This window comes from Lycium barbarum, chromosome 1, assembly GCF_019175385.1.
Source record: "Lycium barbarum isolate Lr01 chromosome 1, ASM1917538v2, whole genome shotgun sequence".
Lineage (NCBI taxonomy): Eukaryota > Viridiplantae > Streptophyta > Magnoliopsida > Solanales > Solanaceae > Lycium > Lycium barbarum.
In genome coordinates, this window is record NC_083337.1 from 138,434,560 (window position 1) to 138,455,803 (window position 21,244).

At 36.1% G+C, this 21,244-nt stretch overlaps 1 protein-coding gene across 1 annotated transcript; it reads left to right on the forward strand.

Annotated features, from left to right (window-relative positions):
- The first annotated feature begins 15,193 nt into the window (after positions 1-15,193).
- LOC132639412 (heat shock protein 83) lies at positions 15,194-18,943 on the forward strand. Its single transcript, XM_060355861.1, has 3 exons — positions 15,194-15,535; positions 16,720-17,000; positions 17,223-18,943. The coding sequence occupies exons 1-3, from the start codon at positions 15,256-15,258 to the stop codon at positions 18,771-18,773; spliced, it is 2,112 nt and encodes a 703-aa protein (XP_060211844.1). The 5' UTR covers positions 15,194-15,255; the 3' UTR covers positions 18,774-18,943.
- Positions 18,944-21,244: the final 2,301 nt, after the last annotated feature.

Consider the following 21,244-nt stretch of genomic DNA (forward strand, 5'->3'; position numbering starts at 1 on the left):
TATAGCAAGTTGGATATAAGAGATCTGGGAATTAGGAAGGGGATTACAAGTTAAATTCACTCACATATTAAGGGAAGGAAACAAATTGGCTGATTATTTGGCAAACCAAGCACTGGATACAGGAACAATAAGGTGTCAAACATTTGGGGAGATGGATGTGGCAAGAAAGAAGATAATCAAGAACGACAAAACTCAAATGCCTTATCTCAGAATTCGAATATAGAAATGAGGAGTACAATGCATCGGTACCAAATAGAAGAGCAGAAAATCACATTGTCTAATCACTTTTTTTGCAGAGGTTTGATACATGGTGAAACACACAAACACAAAGAAATGCAAGAAGCTGAGAAAGACAATTTAAACATGCAAGATTGGACGATCTACAAGATCAAGAAGAAATCAAGAATCTTACCTGAAGCTGCCAACAAATATGAGGTGGATCCAATGTTAACTGCATCAAAAACCAGAGAGGCGAATCGAAGAAACAAAGAAGATGAAAATGAAGGCAATGGTTCTTGTATCACCTAAGAGGCAATGGAGCGATTTTTTAGGGTTTCAGATAGTATACTCGAAAATTTAACTATAGGTGACAAGTCTTGTAATTGCTATAGCTAACACATTTGACCAAGTCAAAGCCCAATTAAAAATCTGATTAAGTTAACGAGGGTCTAAAATATAATTTTTAAAATTTGTTAAACTTTTGCAAAATACAAAAAAATTCCAACTTAATCCCAAAAAATCCACCATCCCCCCCCCCTCCTCCTTCTCTTCCTCCCCCCCCCCCCCCCCCCCCCCCTTCCCCCCCCCTAAAAAAAAGTTTTGATTTTTCTTTTGTTTTTTCACCAGCCCCCTTCCTCCTCCCCCCCCCCCCCACCTCTCCCCCCATAAAAAAAAAATTAAAAGTTTTGATTTATTTTTTTGTTTTTTCAACAGCCCCCCCCCCCCCCCCCCCACCCCAAAAAAAAAAAAATTTAAAAACGTTCTGAATTTATTTTTATTTTTTCACCAGCCCCCCTCCTCCCACCCTGCCCCACCAAATTTAATTTTTTTTTTCACCAGCCCCCACTCCCTACTCCCCCCAAAAAGATTTTTTTTTTTTTGTTTTTTCGCCAGCCACCCCCCTCCCCTCAAAAAAACTCTTGTTTGTTTTTTTTCGCCAACCCCTCTCCCCACACCCGTGACCCAACACCCCACCACCTCCACCCTAAAAAAAATTAATTTTGGTTTTAAAAAAAAAAGTTTTTGGTTTTTTGCACCATCCCCCCACCCTCACTCCCCCCCGCCCCTACCCCCCAAAAAAAATTGAAAAGAAGTTTTGAATTATTTTTTTTTTTGGTTTCTTACTCCACCCACCCAAAAAATATTAATTTTGTTTTGAAAAAAAAAATTATTTTTGATTTTTTGCACTACTCACCCAACCCAAAAAACAAATCTTGAAAAGAAGTTTTGATTTTTTTTTTTTGTTTCTTAATCCACCCACCCCTTACTCCTCCTCTTATGCTGCTGCTGCTGCTTTCTTCTTTTATTTAGAAAAACGTTGCTTAAAAAAAAAATACTCACTCGATTTACGTAATTTTCAGACAGAATTTCATTCGTGTAGCACTGGGCATTACTTCATGGGTTATTTCCGCTCATTTGGTAAGTAAAACAATGTTATTTTATTTCAAATATTCATCTAGGTATAGCTGCTGATTTTCCAATAATTTACAGTAGCAGTTACAATTGTCGCAACAAGTGCTAAAGATGTTGTATAAGAGCCTCTGAATTTTTTGCAACAGCTGTTGTAGTTTTTGCAACACTTGCAACAATTTATGCAGTTGTTGCAACTTCTGTACTAATATGTTGCAACAACTTCTAAAATGTGTATAAATAATTTAGCCTACTTGTTGCAACAACTGTGAAAGCTGTTGGAAAGCTTCTACTCTTTCCAACAACTCACTGACTTGTCACAACAAGTAGTCTTCTTGTTGCAACAACTACATTATTTTTTTGACATACAGCTGTTGGATGAAACGGAGACAATCGAAACTGTCACCAACAACTAAGTGATCAGTTGCAACACCTCACTAAATGATATGTTGATCTTGTTCAAATCACAAATGTATGTTTTGTTGTTAATAAATTGCTGAAAAATTTTCAACAAGTAATAAATATGTTGCAACAGCTCTGTAACATGTTGGGGTTTTTTCAACAAGTAACAGGACTTGTTGCAACAACTAGTTAGTTGTTGAACATATCACAACTGTTAATTTGTACTTTTGTAGCACTAAGGGGGGCTGACGAACAATTATTTATAAGTTTGTATTTTATGTTCTTGGTGGATCATATATATATTATGTGTTCAGTATCAATATATTAGATGTTCAGTATGTATTTCAGTTGTTCAAATTATGTTCAGTAGTTTCAAACAAGTCATAAAGTCATTGCAATAATTAAGGAAGTTGTTGCAACAGAATCCTCACATGTTGGACAAAATCAAAAAGTTGTTGAGGTTGTTGCAACAGATTCCTCACCTGTTGCAACAGCTTTCTTATGTTCAGTAGTTTCGAATAAGTTACAACAGATTCCAAATTTGTTGGTAATAATCAAACAGTTGTTGCAGATGTTGCAACAGATTTTCCATCTGTTGCAACAGATTAAACAATTGTTGGAAATAATCAAATAGTTGCTTTGAGTAAATGGTTACAACAACCGAGTAATCTGTTACAACAGATTCCTGACCTTGTCGATAAAAATCAAACAATTGAGTAAATTATTGCAACAACTGAGTAATCTGTTGCAACAAATGGCTTAGCTATTGCAACAAATCAAACAGTTGTTGAAGCTTTTGCAACAAGTTACTAATATGTTGCAACAAGTTACTCATATGTTACAACAAATGGCTCATCTGTTGCAACAATGTACTTAGTTGTTATAAAATATTCACTCTATTGATCACTAAATATCAGGGATTTCTTTTGTTTATCACTAAATATTGGTGAATCAAGTAGTTTATATCAAATCACTTTAATGATAACTCGATTTAGTGCATAATGACTTAGTTGATCATCTGTCCTGACTCTAAATATCATCAAATTGATTAAGTATATATATTGATCATTAAATATTTTCTTTGTTCATCACTAAATATGGGTGAATCAAGTAGTTCACATTAAATCACTCAATTTAGTGCATAGTGACTTAATTGATCATCTATTTTCGACTCAAAACACCATTAAATTGATTAAGTATGATCACTAAACATTATTGATTTCCTTTATTTATGACTAAATATGGATGAATCAAGTAGTTCACATCAAATCGATTTAATGCATAATGACTTAGGTGATCATCTGTCCTGACTCAAAATACCATCAAATTAATTAAATATATATATTGATCACTAAATATCATTGATTTCCTTTGTTCATCACTAAATATGGGTGAATTACGTAGTTCACATCAAATCACTATATTGATCACTCGATTTAGTGCATAGTGACTTAGTTGATCATCTGTCATGACTTAAAATACCATCAAATTGATTAAGTGTGTGTGCGTGTATATATATATATATATTCACTAAATATAATTAATTTCCTTTGTTTATCACTAAATATCATTAATTCTCTTTGTTGATCACTAAATATGGGTGAATCATATCATAGTTGTTGCAACAATTGCAGTATCTATTACAACAATTGCAGTATCTGTTTCAGCAAGTAACATAGTTGTTGAACAAGACATATCACTTGTTGGATAAAATACAACAAGTTACCTAGTTTCTGCAACAAGTCATTCCACTTGTTGAAAAAATTCAAACAACCAACCTAGTAGATGTAACAAGTCGTGTCATTTGTTGGACAAACCCCAACAAGTAACTTAGTTAATGTAACAGATTTGTTAATTGCAACCAGTCCTGTCACTTATTGGATAAAGTCCAACAGATAAATGATTGTTTCAACAAGTCCTCCTATTTGTTGTGATATGTTCAACAACTAACTAGTTGCAACAAGTCCTGTTACTTGTTGGAAAAACCCCAACATGTTATAGAGCTATTGCAATATATTTATTACTTGTTGGAAATTTTTCAGCAAATTATTTACAACAGAACATGCATTTGTGATTTGAACAAGATCAACATATCACTTAGTGAGTTGTTGCAACTGATCACTTAGTTGTTGGTGACAGTTTCGGCTGTCTCTGTTTCATCCAACAGCTGTATGTCCAAAAACTAATGTAGTTGTTGCAACAAGAAGTCTACTTGTTGTGACAAGTCAGTGAGTTGTTGGAAAGAGTAGAAGCTGTCCAACAGCTTTCACAGTTCTTGCAACAAGTAGGCTAAATTATTTATACATATTTTAGAAGTTGTTGCAACAGATTAGTACAAAAGTTGCAACAACTGCATAAATTGTTGCAAGTGTTGCAAAAACTACAACAGTTGTTGCAATAAATTCAGAGGCTCTTATACAACATCTGTAGCACTTATTGCAACAACTGTAACTGCTACTGTAAATTGTTAGAAAATCAGCAGCTATACCCAGATGAATAATTGAAATAAAACAACATTGTTTTACTTGCCAAATGAGCGGAAATAACCCATCTAGTAATGCCCAAAAAATATTTTCAAAAAAAAAAAAAAATTTAGAAAAAAGTTGGAGGGGTGCAAAAAAACAAAACCAAGAACTTTTCAATTTTTTTAAAATCAAAATTAATTTTTTTTTTTTAGGGTAGAGGTGGTGGGGTATTGAGTCACGGGGGTGGGTGAGGAGGGGACTGGTGAAAAAACACAAAAATTCAAAAAACAAATTGGGGGGGGGGGGGGGGAGGAAGGGGTTGAGGGGTGGGAGGAGGAGGAGGGGAAAAAGAAAATTTGGGGGAAGGGGGGTGCGGTGTGAGGGGTGGGAGAAGGAGGGGGGCTGGTGAAAAACAAAAAAAAAATTGTGGGGGGTTGAGGCGGGTGAGGGGTGGGAGGAGGGGGGGAGGGGCTGGTGTGTTTTTTGGGATTTTTCCCCATCAATTTTAGGTAATTAGGATTTTATTAAGTTGGGTCAAAGTGTAAAAAAAAACTTGGGGAAAAAGTGTTAAAAATAAAACTTAGGGCTAAAGTGTTAAAAATAAAATTGTTGGCAACTTGGAATATGGTCAAAAATCCTTAATCACTAATCCAAATATTACCGCCTCTACTCAACTAAAAAACTTGAGTTACCTCCACTCAATTTTGAAAATTTTTAGTCACCTATAATTAAATCCCCCTAGTATACTTGCCTATTTGGGGATAACAAATGTTATACGTAGCTTTTAGTTTCTTTATTTGTTGCACCTTTTGCTTTTTCTTTTTTCACTTTGGACCTTTTGGATTGAATAATTTTTTAAAAACACCCTTTTGGACATAGTTTGATTAAAAATAAAATAAAAATTCTTTATTCCTTCTCTAATAAGGGAAATTTGGAATATCCACTACTTATGTCAGTAGCGTGCTAAGAAATTTTTTTTTTTTTTTGTGCGGATTGCCCTTCAAAAGCACTGGTCTTTAATTTTTTCCCCTCAAATTTGAAATCTTTAATTTTTGTCATTTGCCTAAAAATTTATGGGTTTCGGATTCGAACCCCGCTCAGACAAAAATAAAATGAAAAATTCGCAACGCAGAGGTTTAGATTCGCTGGCCATAGTTTGCATCGGGCATAGTTTCCCTTATGCCTGAAGCAAACTCTGCTTTAAGGGAGAGTTTGAAGGCAAACTATGCCTGATGGTTTGCAAACTATGCCTGAGCAACTTTAGCTTGCAAAACTATGTCTGAGGCCTAACTTTGGCTTGCAAAACTATGCCTGAGGCCTAACTTTGGCTTGCAAAACTATGCCTGCAGGTAGAGTTTTGCATTTAAAATTCTGCCCGAGGCCTAACTTTTGCCCGAATAGGTTTAACTTTGCTATAAAACTCTGTCTTACAAATTATTACTTTTTTTTCAAGCCGGGATTCGAACCTCAAACCTCACAGTATTAGGTAAAGGACAAAAATTAAAGACAATCAATTTGCTGGACAAAAATTAAAGACCACCCCAAAATAAGGGCATTCCTGCGAATTGCCTCTTGTGTTCTATCTTAGCCCATAGACCTTTTGAAGCTATGGACTACAACGGCCCATAAGACCAACTGAAGCTCCAATTTGAGACCCACCTTGAGTTCTGGAAGGTTGATTTGTACAAATATTTTTTGTCGGTATTTAAAAACTGTGCCTGATCATTAATATTTTCAGAAATGATTCATTTCAGTTTAATCAAAAAATTACAAATTAAATTATTCTTAAGTTGAGCGGCACAGATAATAAAACAATGCGACCATCGTGCCAGGAAATAATGATAAATCAGTAGAATTTTATATTATATTTAACCTAACTATCTTATTTACTTACAAACTATACCGAGTTATCATGATTTCTAGCTTTAACTCATGGTACCTCAATTAAATTTATTTCATTTACTCTATCGGATTGTCATGAATCTTGGATTCTCTCTCGTGGTAAGTATCTCATACAAACTTATTCTATTTACTATACCGAGTTGTCATGCTTTATAGTTTTTACTCATAATGCTTCATATAAAACATATAAAAATATACTTATAAACTGCAAGTATCCATGATGAATTAAACAATATACCAAAGAAATTAATCATGTAAACAGGTAACATTAAAGCTACAACTTAAGAAAACAAAATAATTACGCTTCAGGACTGTGGCAAGCAAATAACTTTTTTTTTTTTTTTTGCGCGGATTGCCCTTCATTCGGGGTGGTCTTTAATTTTTGCCCTTCAAATTGGAGGTCTTTAAGTATTGCCCCTCACCTAACATCCTGAGGTTGTGGGTTCGAACCCCAGCTCAGTAAAAAAAAATCGTAAGGCAGAATTTTGCAAATCTGTCATGCAAATTCTGCCTATTTAGGCCGCAAGGCAGAATTTCTGCGCAGAATTTGCACAGGCTGAAACTCTGCCTGAAGGGTAGAATTTAAAGACCACCATTTTGAGGGGTAAAAATTAAAGACCACCTCCAGCGAAGGGCAATCCTGCAAATTGCCCAGCAAATAATACAATTTCAATAGGATTTCATCACATATTCATCCCAATAGCCTAGAAGGGTTAAGCCTGTTTCAACTATGTGACTAGGAGTGTAAAAACAAAACCGACAAACTGCATCAAATCAAGAAAAAAAATCCGATTAGTGGTTTGGTTTGACTTGGTTTGGTATGGGAAAAAAAAACCTCGATCATAATTGGTTTGGTTTGGTTTTAACTTAAAAAAAGTCAAACTGAACCAAACTAACCCGACATTACATGTATACAATTTTTTAACAAAATTATACATAAAAACATTTATTTGTAATATAATTTATAAATATTTCTTAAATTTTTTCATAATTTTTGTCTTTTTACCATTATTTATGTCACACCCTAATCCACCTAGGGTGTGATGGGCACCCGACCCCATATCCGGAGCCGAGCGAACCCACAGACTCTTATTACATATATAATCTTTTCGGACTTTTAAATCAAATAAGCATGAAATACATATTAAGGCTTTCAGAAATCTTTTCTTTTTCTTTGTTTATCAAATCCAACAAAGTCTGTAATTATATGGAATTCATATCATAACACAAACTGACACATCGGCTGATGGAGCCGCTTACAGAACTGACATTCTATACCCACAACTCTGTCTGCAAAGTCTCTAACTTCGAAAAAAAACTTCATAGCACACATGCTCTGACTCGGCAACACTCCAGGAACAAGTGGAGCTTGCCAACTCCGCTGGAACATCTTCTACAATAGCTTCAGCTCATCTGGGTGTACCTGCGCGGCATAAAACGCAGCCCCCGAAGAAAGGGGGTCAGTACGGAAAATGTACTGAGCATGTAAGGCAAGAATCACAGTAAAAGAATCATAACTGACATAAGGGGTGCAGAAACTTATCCAGTGTTCAGAATACCAAAATTCTTGCAACCAAAACATTTATCATGCATATCGTTATCACATAGCGTACCCGGCCCGTTATGGGACTCGGTGGATAAGATCATACCATCATACTTTCATATCATCATGCATACATATACATATACATATATATATATATATATATATATATATATATATATATATATATATATATATATATATATATATATATATATATATATATACCGTACCCGGCCCTCTAGTGAGGGACTCAGTGAATGAAGTCATACCGTACCCCACCCCATTAAGGGACTCGGTGAATAGAATTATGCATGTGAACATCATATATCATATACATACCGAACCCGGCCCTCTAGTGAGGGACTCAATGAATCAAATCATCATATGCCCTCCTGGCCACCATAACACATCATCATCATCATCATATCATATCATCATATACATATACCGTACTCGGCCCATTATGGGACTCGGTGAACAATGCAATGGAGGGCGCACGATAACATACCCGGCCCGGGACTCGGTGAAAGACATATTGAGGCGTGCACGAGCAGAATAGTGAGAAACTATATGCATATAAATCAAGACTCGATAGACAAGTATACTTACCGACATCTGAAGGCTCAGAAACAAGTTTCGGACCAATCCGAGTTAGTACATAAATACGCATCAAACCATATGAAGCTACTTATGAAAACCAAGAACGTTGCCATCCTAGTGGCTCTAAGAGTAGGAATTTCTTTGAAATCATACATACACGTCATTTGCTCATTTCATACAGATCATGCCAAAAGAAAGAAAGGGTAAGCCTTACATACCTGCTCCCCGTCCTATTAGCTACGCTTATTTATCCAAGCTTGCTAGTCTACATACAAAAGAATTCACATTATCATTAGATTCATTGACATATACTCGTCTTAGTCTTTCAAATGAATTCACTTATATTCTACCGAAATTTCGGCAGCATTTCCCCTGTAAATATACCATCTCCGAGAATTTAACTCGGCCAAATCATCAATCAACAATCCGAGAATTCAACTCGGCCAAATTATCAACAACAATACCAACAATCATATTAACAACTTCAACAATCAATCCAAATTACATTCTAATATTAACAACTCTTGTCACAAAATTCGACGGCATTTCATTTATATTCGATTCCATCACATATAGTCAAGCCAACATCAATGCTTACACATTCAAATACTTGCCCAAGACCTTACAAACACAATTCAAGAATACTTCAAACAAGTCATACAATATTCAAAACAATCTAGCCAATATGTCATTTCACCCGAAACCTTCCAAATGTAACGAGAACCATAACAACACACTTTCTTCTTTCAAATTCAATTACAACAACCCAACTTAAAATCTTCCAACACATGTCTCACTTCCAAATTCATGAATTATGTCAACACCCATACATTAACAAATTCATTCTTACAAATATAAGAAACCACACTAATGTCACACTAACTTCTTCAATAATGCACAAACAATTTCATATTCATTTCAAGCCATTAAGTCTTCATTTAACATCATAAAATCCACAACACAACAACAATCATAATGCTACATAAAATCAATTCATCACATCTCACAACATCACCCTTATTTTCGGCCACCACTTCCACACACATATTTTCATGAATTTCATCCATTTCTTCATCCTACAACATATACAAACCATCCACAACATACAAAAGAAGATGAAACCTTACCTTCTTCCACTTGTCTTCTTACTTGGCTAGGGTTATGAACTTGCAAGAATGAATGGTTTTCTTGCTCCAACAATCATTCCATGTTAAAGAGGACCTTCCAATTGCTTGGAATACTAGAAGAAAATATTTTTTTGATAAGTCTTCCATGGGTTCAATTTTTTGCCATGGTGGCCGAACCCCCCTCTTCTCTTCTTCTTTCTTTCTCTTCTTCTACAAGCTTCTTGATTTTAGAAGATAAATATGTTTTATTTTCTTCCACCACTTATCCATATTTATAATTAAGTCCCTCAAATAAAAATATGGACACATGGCCCTTCTCCCTTTTTCTTGAAACTTCTTAAAATAAAGAATAATTATGTCCTTAATTTGTCATCTTTTACTACATATATTATTGGTTCATATGGGCCAAGGCCCATAGCTACCTTGGCCGGCCACTTGGCCTATTTCATGAATTTTCTTGAACATTTTTTAAATTCCCATTTTGCCCCTAGCCTTCCACAATATTGCCATAAGCCATTTTGCGAATTTCCCTTTTTGCCCTTAGCCTTTCTCAATATTTTCATAATAACAATATTCATAAATAATATTCATAACAACTTGTACATTAAAATAATTTTTTTGAAAATGGTCTTGCCCCCAACTTATCACGACTATCTCGAATTATCCGATCGCACAAAATACGAGTTATAACAATTTAAGCTTGGACTTAGAGTTTTGAATGGTCCATTAAGCTTTATAGCCTATAAATGTTAGTAACTCAAATAAAGCCCAAATCAAAACCCAATCAATACTAATGCTAACAAAAGAAATTCAATGATAATTTAGTTTTTCTTTAGTATTTAGTCATGTAATTAATACTTATTAGGTGTACTTATTTTAGATGACTAGTACCTTTAGATTTTGATCATTTTTATTATCCCTCTACGATTTCATTATCTTTTTTTTTGTGAATATTTTAGTATAATGCCATCACTCATCTCACATTTTGTGTTATTTTCTTAAGAAACGCCTTAATTAGATAGTTGTATCTTACTAGGACCAAAGAAATACTTGAAGCACGAGTTATATGTTTTGTATGAAGAATTTACCCGGAAAAAACAGAGAAACCCGAAAAGTTTGAGAAAACCCGAAATTGAAAAACCGACTTTTATTGATTTGATTTGGTTTGTAAATTTAAACACCCAACACAATTGATTTGATTTGGTGTTTGAAAAACCCGAACCAACCCGGTTCACGTACAATCCGATACGTGACGATGTTTCCTGTAACAGCCCAGCCCACTAGTGATATTGTCCGCTTTGGGCCTAGGCCCGCACGGCTTTAAAACGCGTCACTAGGAGGTAAGGCATGCTTACTTATATACCCAGCACCTCTCATGTGTTATGCCGATGTGGGACTTTCCTCCTAAGCTGGGGTGTCACATACACCCCCTCTTATGGACTCAGCGTCCTCGCTGAGGTTTACCCCACCGCATGGGATTTGCCTAGACTCAGCACTGAGGTTTGCCCCGCCTACCCGGGATTTGCCTAAACTCAGTTGAACTCTAGCCCCCCATTGACAAGGCTGACACAGGAGTGACTCTGATACCATCTCTAACAGCCCAGCCCACTAGTGATATTGTCCGCTTTGGGCCTAGGCCCGCACGGCTTTAAAACGCGTCACTAGGAGGTAAGGCATGCTTACTTATATACCCAACACCTCTCCTGTGTTATGCCGATGTGGGACTTTCCTCCTAACCTCAGTGTTGAGTCTAGGCAAATCCCATGCGGTGGGGCAAACCTCAGCGAGGACGCTGAGTCCATAAGAGGGGGTGTATGTGACACCCCAGCTTAGGAGGAAAGTCCCACATCGGCATAACACAGGAGAGGTGTTGGGTATATAAGTAAGCATGCCTTACCTCCTAGTGACGCGTTTTAAAGCCGTGCGGACCTATGCCCAAAGCGGACAATATCACTAGTGGGCTGGGCTGTTACATTTCCGTTCAGCAGAACAATTTGGTTCACAAGTACGCGGGGCAAGACACTTTGATGAAGTATACATGCTTGTTCAAAGAATGAAGCATAATTTATATTCTTCACCCCAATGCAATTACACTTGAGATATTCGAAAATATCTCACATTCTGAATTGAAATATCCTAACAACGCTATGCGAATTCGAATTATAATCAAGCCCATTATACTTAATCGGGCGAAAACAAAAAACATTATTAACTTTTATATGCTTAATTATTATTTTATTTTTCTATAATAACAATATTTAATTTTTTATTTAGGCAAGTTCAGAACGTGGTTTTTTTTCTTTATAAAAAGAGCAAAATATCATGATATTTAAAATTTTAATAAGATATAAAATTTAAAAATCTAGTAAATAAAACGTTTAATAAAGTCAATTGACATAATAGAGGAATCCGTATATATTCAGTTGGGTGGATAAAAAAAAAGTAAAACTTACACAAATAGCTACCTTTTAATAGCTTCTAACAAGTTATAGCTACAAGTTGAAGATTTACAATTCGTAGCTGCTATTGGCTGTATCTCAGTTGAATTTCGCGTTTTTGAAATATAGTGAAATACAGCGAAATACAGCGCGGCTGTTGAGTAAAAAAGGGCTATATTTATGGCAATAAAAATCTTTTTCAAATTATATGGTAATTTGTATTAATGGTTCCATGATTCACGCAAACCTCATGAGGTTCCATTACAGCTAACGTTTGTCAATCAAAATCACTCTGTTCAAAAGTTTTCGAATTCAAACAAAAAAAACTCAGCAACTTCTCTTTCCAAAAATACAGTAAAATTTTCTTTCATCTTTGAATTTTTTTCAACAATCTGATTCGAGGTAATACACTCTGTAATTCATGAACGAGTGATTTGACATTGTCGTAGTGAAGAACAGTTGAAAAATTCGATTATCAACAAGGTAATTTTGATTTCATTCTATTTTTTTTTTTTTTTTGAAATATAGTGAAATACGCAAACATACAAAATCGGGTTGAGTAAAAATAGGCTATATATTTTTAACAAAATTTTCTTTTTCTTTTTAAATGGTAAGTCAAATTAAATCAACCATATTTCACGCATAACGGTTGATGTTTCAATAACAGCTCACGTCTTTCTCTCCCCCTATTATTCCATTACAAATAGAAATACGCCGAAATATATTGAAATGCACATACTCAATGGCAAAAATAATACACTGAAATTAGATAGAACACAGTGAAATACACATAATCAATGACAAAAATAAATAAATATAAACATAAATACACTGAAATATATTGAAATACACATAATCAATGGAAAAAATAAAACACTAAAATATATTGAAAATTAAATATATTGTTTGTTAATACACTGAAATATACTGAAAATATTTTATCAAACACGTGGTGGGCATGAAGCTCCACAACTCTCATCAATGGTGTTTTTACACCAACAACCTATTCTCTTGCTTCTAGATGATGCTACAATATCATATTGCTATAATCAATGTTATTCTTCATAACTCATAAGATAAACAACACCACATGATCAGCAAACATAAGAAGGATTTTCCTCTTCTTTTGGCCCATTCATGGAGATTTAATAGATGAATTGTTATGGCTGAGCTTCGGCCATTGACTGGAGATCCTCTCCACTGCTTTCCTTGTTGCCACTTCCTCCAACACCAACAACAATCACGACAACCACGTTTCTCTCTCCAAATTACTCCATTCCAAACTTTTAGAAATACTTCCAAATACAGAAAAATATACAATGGAATACAATGAAATATGGTTAATTGTTTAAGAAATATAAAATTGTAGTATGTGTATATACAATGGAATACAATGAAATATATAAGAAACTGTTTCATAAATTAGAAATACATCGAAATACAGCGAAATATACTGAAACAGTACACTGAAATATATTGAAATATACTGAAACATTTTATCAAACACTTTGTGGGCATGAAGCTCCACAACTCTCATCGGAGGTGGAGTATGCGTTGGATTCATACCGGAGGGGCGGTAGAATAGCGTCGTTATCAGTGAGAGAAGGGAATTGGCAATATTTTACAAAATCATCATCGCCTCTTTCAAGCCACCGATTATACTCACCAAGCACCAGCACCACTTCCACCAACTCCACCGGCAGCATTCAATGCTCAGGCGGAAGCATTAAAAAAAAGATATGTAACAACAATGAAGAAATTGCACGGATTGCCCTTCAAAAGGAGCTGAACTTTAATTTTTGCATTTTAAATGCCAAATAAGCTGTTTATAATACTCCCTCTGTTAAAATAGATCTGGGAGTGAGATAGGTAACGGAGAGAGAGAAAGAGAAGGGTGAGAGAGATAAAGAGAGGGGTGAGATCTCATGGACCGTGTATTTAGGGATAGAATAGCTAATGGACCGTTTATTTAGGAGATGAGGAAACATAGTAATTGAAATATAGTTGGGTAGCTGTGAAATGTAATTTTAGACTAATATAGCTGCAAAAATTAAATATTGAATAAGGTAGTTATTATTTATAATTAAGTCTTAGGGGTAGCTATGACAAGTAAATTTTCCTAAAAAAAATTGATCGTCTGAACGACATTCGATAAAAAAGAAAGAAGAATAATTACATTTTTGGACCCTTCAAAAGAATAATAGCCGGCATATGTAAAAGTAAGTATAAATATAAAGGCTTAAAGCATATCCAGCCCCTGAACTTATTCTTTTTTTCATTTTGACACCTAAACTAAGTATTGTTCCTATTGAACCCCTGAACTCGTCCTCAAGTGTGTCTATCAAACACAATCTGACTTACATAGTATTCTATCTTCAATGTAGCAACATGCTAATATATATATATATTCTAGTTTAATTATGCCATTTTTTTTGTCTAAGATTAGCAATAATTGAGAGGGGGGAAAAGAGTAAGCTCTTAATTAAGCTGACAGTGAAAGAGCAGAACCAGCAGAAACCGACACATCCATAACCTAAAGAATAGCTTACCACACGTCTAAAATATTACTTTACCTTCATGATCACAATTTATTTTTTGCTTCTAATAAAAATCAGATTTAGAGGGTTTGATAGACACACTTGAGAACGAGTTCAGAGATTCAATACGAACAACACTTAGTTGAGGTGCCAAAATGAAAAAAAAGGGACAAGTTTAGAGGGTTGCATATGCATTAAGCCAAATATAAATATAAAATATACATACCGTATATACAAATTTTTTACACATAAAACATAATATACATATTAATATATACAATCAGTATATAGGTTTTATGTATATATATCGTGTAATTAATTTCGGTCCACTACCGGTTCAGTGAATTATTAACTGGACTACAAAGACCTTTTTGCCCACACTAATTAGCACGAAAAAACCCGGTCCATTACCGGTTCAGTTATTACCATCAATTAGAAAATCGAAAAATACAGAAGACTCCAGAAGCAAGACTTTCCCTCTTTTCAACGCTAAATAGAAGGACCTAGAATCTCCCATGCATTCATATATAAACCCACCACTCCCATAATCCCGCACATCAAAATCGCAACTCACAAGTCTCTCTCATCAACTTCTCGTTTTGAGTATCAATGGCGGATGTGCAAATGGCTGAAGCAGAGACATTTGCATTTCAAGCCGAGATAAACCAGCTATTGAGTTTAATCATTAATACATTCTACAGCAACAAGGAGATATTCCTTAGGGAACTGATTAGCAATTCATCTGATGCATTGGATAAGATTCGGTTTGAGAGCTTGACGGACAAGAGTAAACTTGATGCTCAGCCTGAACTCTTCATTAGGATTGTTCCTGATAAGGTGAATAAGACTCTCTCCATTATTGACAGCGGTATCGGCATGACTAAAGCAGGTAATGATTTTTAGAAATGTTTTACTCTAGAGGTCTGTCAGCTTGCTTTTCGTGGAGTTTTCGCTGTAAATAATGTATGTAGATTTACATGACAAATAATAGGTAATGCATGGATAAATATGTAATGTTCACGTGTAATTATCGTTCGTTGTGTTTCGATTGGATTTAACTTGTATAGATTGAGAGCGTATAATTGTTCCTTTCCAGAGGTTTATCGGCTTGCTTTTCGTAAAATTTTCGCTGTAATTGCATTTGTTCTATTTGTAGATTTACATGACGAAAAATAGGTAATGCATGGATAAATATGTAATGTTCGCGTGTAACTATCTTTATTGGCGATATTGTTCACTGACCGGACAAATTATGTAGCTAAATCTGTCCTATTAAGCAACGGATTATCAACAAATTTGGAGCTAAAATACTGTTAGGTACAAGCAATTTAGAGACGTCGTAGCTTATTCCATTTTTTTTATTTTTATTTTTTAGTGTTTGTGTTTCAATTTGGTTTAACTTGTATGGATTGAGAGCGTATAAACTGTTTTCTACACTGTCTGTGTTTTAATTATAATTAATTATGTAATGTATCTTTAAAGCTTAAGCTACTGGAGTAGGATTCTAACTACTATTTAAAATCGTTTCATTACTATGTATTTCCTGATTTTGGTAGTCCCTTTTGAGCTCTGGATTGGTGCATTTGACTTCTGAGCCTAATTTTTTGGGTTCTGCAATGAAGGACAGATGTAGTTTGTATTTTGGATTAGTAAACACACATACAGGACTAAAAAGTCAGTAGGCTTTGAGTAGATGTGGTTCATAATAAACATATATGCACATTATTAAAATTCTTTTGCATATGTATACCTAGTCTGCGTTGAAAATATTGGATTAAGAATTAGGTTCGCCACCGGTTGAAGAATTTTTGTCAGTCACTCTAGACCCATATAGCAGGAGAGCCTTGGCGTAATGGATAAAGTTGATGCCATGTAACCCCGCGCATAGCGGGAGCTTAGTGCACGGGGCTGCCCTTTTTTAACTCTAGGCTCATATAGTTCATGTTCTGAATGAAGTGATGTTATGGTTGAATTTTGGTAGGGTGGTTGTCTCAAACTCTCAATAGGCTTTTGAGATTCTAGGATTCAGGGGAAAGTTGAACTGATACCTCTATTTTCTCTGTGGTTGCGTAGATTTGGTGAACAATTTGGGTACAATTGCGAGGTCCGGCACAAAGGAGTTTATGGAAGCTCTACAGGCTGGGGCTGATGTAAGCATGATTGGCCAATTTGGTGTGGGATTCTACTCTGCGTACCTCGTAGCAGAGAAGGTTATTGTAACCAGCAAGCATAATGACGATGAGCAATATGTCTGGGAATCACAAGCTGGTGGTTCATTTACTGTTACAAGGGATGTTAATGGAGAGCAATTAGGCAGAGGAACTAAAATCACTCTTTTCCTCAAGGAAGACCAGGTAATTTCATTTTTATTGTATAAGCATCTTCCTTTTTTGTATGGAAGCAGTAAATAATAACCTGCATTAGGTACTTGTACCAAATCGATGAGTAACTTTCATTTAAGCTTAAATTAAGATGTGTTCTTGAAGGCTACTGTTCTCCTTTTTAGTTAAATTAATCTGGTTTGGTGCATACATGTCTTCAAGTACGTTTTTCTTAACTTGCATTGATGATTGCAGTTGGAGTACTTGGAGGAAAGGAGAATCAAAGACCTTGTGAAGAAGCACTCTGAATTTATTAGCTACCCAATTTACCTCTGGACTGAGAAGACAACTGAGAAGGAAATTAGCGATGATGAAGATGATGAACCCAAGAAAGAACAAGAGGGTGATATTGAAGAAGTGGATGAGGATAAAGAGAAGGAGAAAGGCAAGAAGAAGAAAATCAAGGAGGTTTCTCACGAGTGGCAGCTCATTAACAAGCAGAAACCTATCTGGTTGCGCAAACCAGAAGAAATCACGAAGGAGGAATATGCTTCTTTCTACAAGAGCTTGACTAATGACTGGGAGGACCACCTTGCAGTCAAGCACTTCTCTGTTGAGGGGCAACTTGAATTCAAGGCAATCCTCTTTGTACCTAAGAGGGCTCCATTTGATCTATTTGACACCCGCAAGAAGATGAACAACATCAAGCTTTATGTCAGGAGGGTGTTCATCATGGACAACTGTGAAGAACTTATCCCCGAGTATCTTGGGTTCGTGAAGGGTGTTGTTGACTCTGATGATTTGCCCCTTAACATCTCCCGTGAGATGCTGCAGCAGAACAAGATTCTTAAGGTCATTAGGAAGAACCTCGTGAAGAAATGCATTGAGATGTTCAATGAGATTGCAGAGAACAAGGAGGACTACAACAAATTCTATGAGGCTTTCTCAAAGAACTTGAAGTTGGGCATTCACGAAGATAGCCAGAACAGAGCTAAGTTGGCTGACCTTCTTCGATACCACTCCACCAAGAGTGGTGATGAGCTGACAAGTCTGAAAGATTATGTAACAAGGATGAAGGAGGGTCAGAAAGACATTTACTACATCACTGGAGAGAGCAAGAAGGCAGTCGAGAACTCGGGATTCTTGGAACGCCTAAAGAAGAAAGGATATGAAGTGCTCTTCATGGTTGATGCCATTGATGAATATGCGGTTGGGCAACTGAAGGAATATGATGGTAAGAAACTAGTTTCTGCTACTAAGGAGGGCCTGAAGCTTGATGATGAGACTGAGGAAGAAAAGAAGAAAAAGGAGGAGAAAAAGAAGTCTTTTGAGAGCCTTTGCAAGGTCATCAAAGACATCCTTGGAGACAAAGTTGAGAAGGTTGTTGTCTCTGATAGGATTGTTGATTCTCCTTGTTGCTTAGTGACTGGCGAGTATGGTTGGACGGCCAACATGGAAAGGATCATGAAAGCTCAAGCTCTGAGAGACAGCAGCATGGGTGCTTACATGTCTAGCAAGAAGACAATGGAGATCAACCCTGATAATGGAATTATGGAGGAGTTGAGGAAGAGAGCTGAAGCTGACAAGAATGACAAGTCAGTGAAGGATCTTGTGTTGTTGCTCTTTGAGACAGCTCTGCTGACATCTGGTTTTAGTCTTGATGACCCCAATACTTTTGCTGCAAGACTTCACAGAATGTTAAAATTGGGTTTGAGTATTGAGGAAGAAGAGGAAGCTGGTGAGGATGCAGATATGCCTGCTCTAGAGGAAACTGGTGAAGAAAGCAAGATGGAGGAAGTGGACTAAGCACTGTTGCGTCATCTGAAGGTGTTCATATGGAGATTGTAGATGCCTTAAACAGATTGTTCTTTTTTCTTTCTAACTTTGTTCTTCCAAGTTAGCTGAGTTCTGTTGTGTAAGCAACTATATACCCCTTTTTAGGGTACAAATTAATGGAGTGTTAATCTGTTTTGTGATATGTTAATCCCTTCTTTAGATAATTGCTTCTACTCTCCTTTGTCTTGTCATTCTTATTGTACTCGCTTATCTTTCATAGCTAGATGCGACTATATACCCTTTTTTAGGATCGTACAAATTAATGGATTGTTAATCTATTTTGTGATATGTTAATCCCTTCTTTAGATAATTGCTTCTACTCTCCTTTGTCTTGTCGTTCTTATTGTACTCGCTTATCTTTCATAGCTAGAATATCACATGTAGATGAGATTTTTGGTTCATAAATTTAGGACTCAATCCCTACTTGGTTTTGGAACTCCTCCGTAAGCGTTAAATGTTTGAATCTGACGCTTGACAGATGGATATATGAAGGATAGATTTGATCTCCGCTGACCTGAATGTGATTAACAATATAACATCGTCACCAAATGTAGTCAAATGGATCCCTGTGAAAGTTGGTTGCCAGACATCACATCAATACGCTGAAATCATCTTGACCTGGCATTAAATGCTCTCCCCAATGTCTGAGTTGGGAACAGTTCAAATGTCTTGATTTTGTTTTACGACATTCCTTCCTGTTACCCAGATATCCCTCATCTGATCATAACTCTATGCTTGCAAAGCAATAGGATTTGGTGAAACTTAGGCGTCAGAGTCTCACACAGAAATAGCATCAGATTTTATTGTCTCTGTGGAAACAATGAAGCTTTGTCATTTTTAACGTTCGGTTTTTGGCCCAAGTCTCTCGAAGCTGCAAGGTAACGTGCCTTGTATCCTTTCGACACAAATTTATAGTGGACTGAGCAGCACAGAGTGCATTTATATCAGTGCACTCTGTGCTGCTCATGGAGGTTGTTCAATTCCGTATAACAACCCGTAAGATTACTGCCCAAACCTTTCGACAGAGTAGTTTTTGGGGATTTCTTAATGGTCCGAAATGCTGTCGAGGTCTTGCACATATGCCTCAATGGTATTACTCATTGAGCCCTTCATTTGCACACTTTTGATTCTTCTGCATACGTCGAGAATTAAAATCAGATAGCAGTGAGAAACCAGCAAACGATCCTGAGAGCAAATGAGTTCATTAAAGCAGGATAAGTTTGGTCCTTTGAACCTTTGTACGATTGTGAGGTGTCTCTCGCACTCTGATTCAGAAAATGCGACTCGGGACTAAGACGTAGTTATTTGGGATCAAGATGGAGTAATTGTTTTGTGGCCGGGAAAACATGCAGAGAAACAAATGGCTAAAACATGCTTTTCCTTTACTAGTATCTTTTGCTTCCTTTTAACTGTTCAACATGCTGCTGCTGTTGCTGTAGATACATTATTTGCATACCTGGTGGAGGAGTGCGGGCACTGTAACACGGCCCTTTGTCCCAAACTATATATAATAAGCAGTCTGCCTGCTGAGGATTATTGTACACAAATGAAATTCAACTTGAAGTTACTCATTTGCTGGAGGATAAATTTCGATGTTTCCCATATAATGGCCCTTAAATCGACATTCTTTTGAGTATTTTAGAATCTAGCTTACCCTGCTTCCGTTCTAACATGCACCGTCCCATCTCTGCTAGTTATTTCTGTTCTCCTTGCAAATAAGAAATATTTTACAAACTTAATGATGGGAAAAGCAAAGTGAAGCGACTTAGGTTGAGACACGCCTTTTAAGGTATAACCCTTCTCCATTGATTCTTATACTCCTAAACGATTCATGTGAACTTAGTTGCAATTTGAAAGTAAGCAGGGCAATTTGCAGGATTGTCCTTTGCTGGGGGTGGTCTTTAATTTTTGCCCCTCAAATCAGTGGTCTTTAATTTTTGCCCATCACTAAAAGTCCCTTGGTTCCGGATTCGAACCCCCGCTCAGTCAAAAATTAAAAATAATTTCGCAAAGCATAATTTGGGATTCGCAGGACATAAGTTAGGCCCCATCTTATGTAAGTTGAGTTTCAAACTCTGCCTTAAAGCAAAAAAAAAAAAAAAAAAAAAAAAATTACTGTAATTTTCCAAACCTCTGACTTAAAGTCTAACTTTGGGTAAAAGTTTGCCTTAAGGCGTAAGTTGGCTTATGCCTTGCGAATCCCAACTTATACCTTGCGAATTTTCTTTTTTTTTTTTTTTTTTTTTGGACCGAACCTGGATTCAAACTCAAGGGTGTTAAGCGAAGAGCAAATATTATGGACCACCAATTTGAGGGGCAAAAATTAAAGACCACCCCAAAAGAAGGGTAATCCGCGGAAAAAAATGAAGGGGCCAAATAAGGTTCCACAGGTCCGTGTATTACAGCATTTAACTCTTTAATCACTAACTTGAAAGTCCACC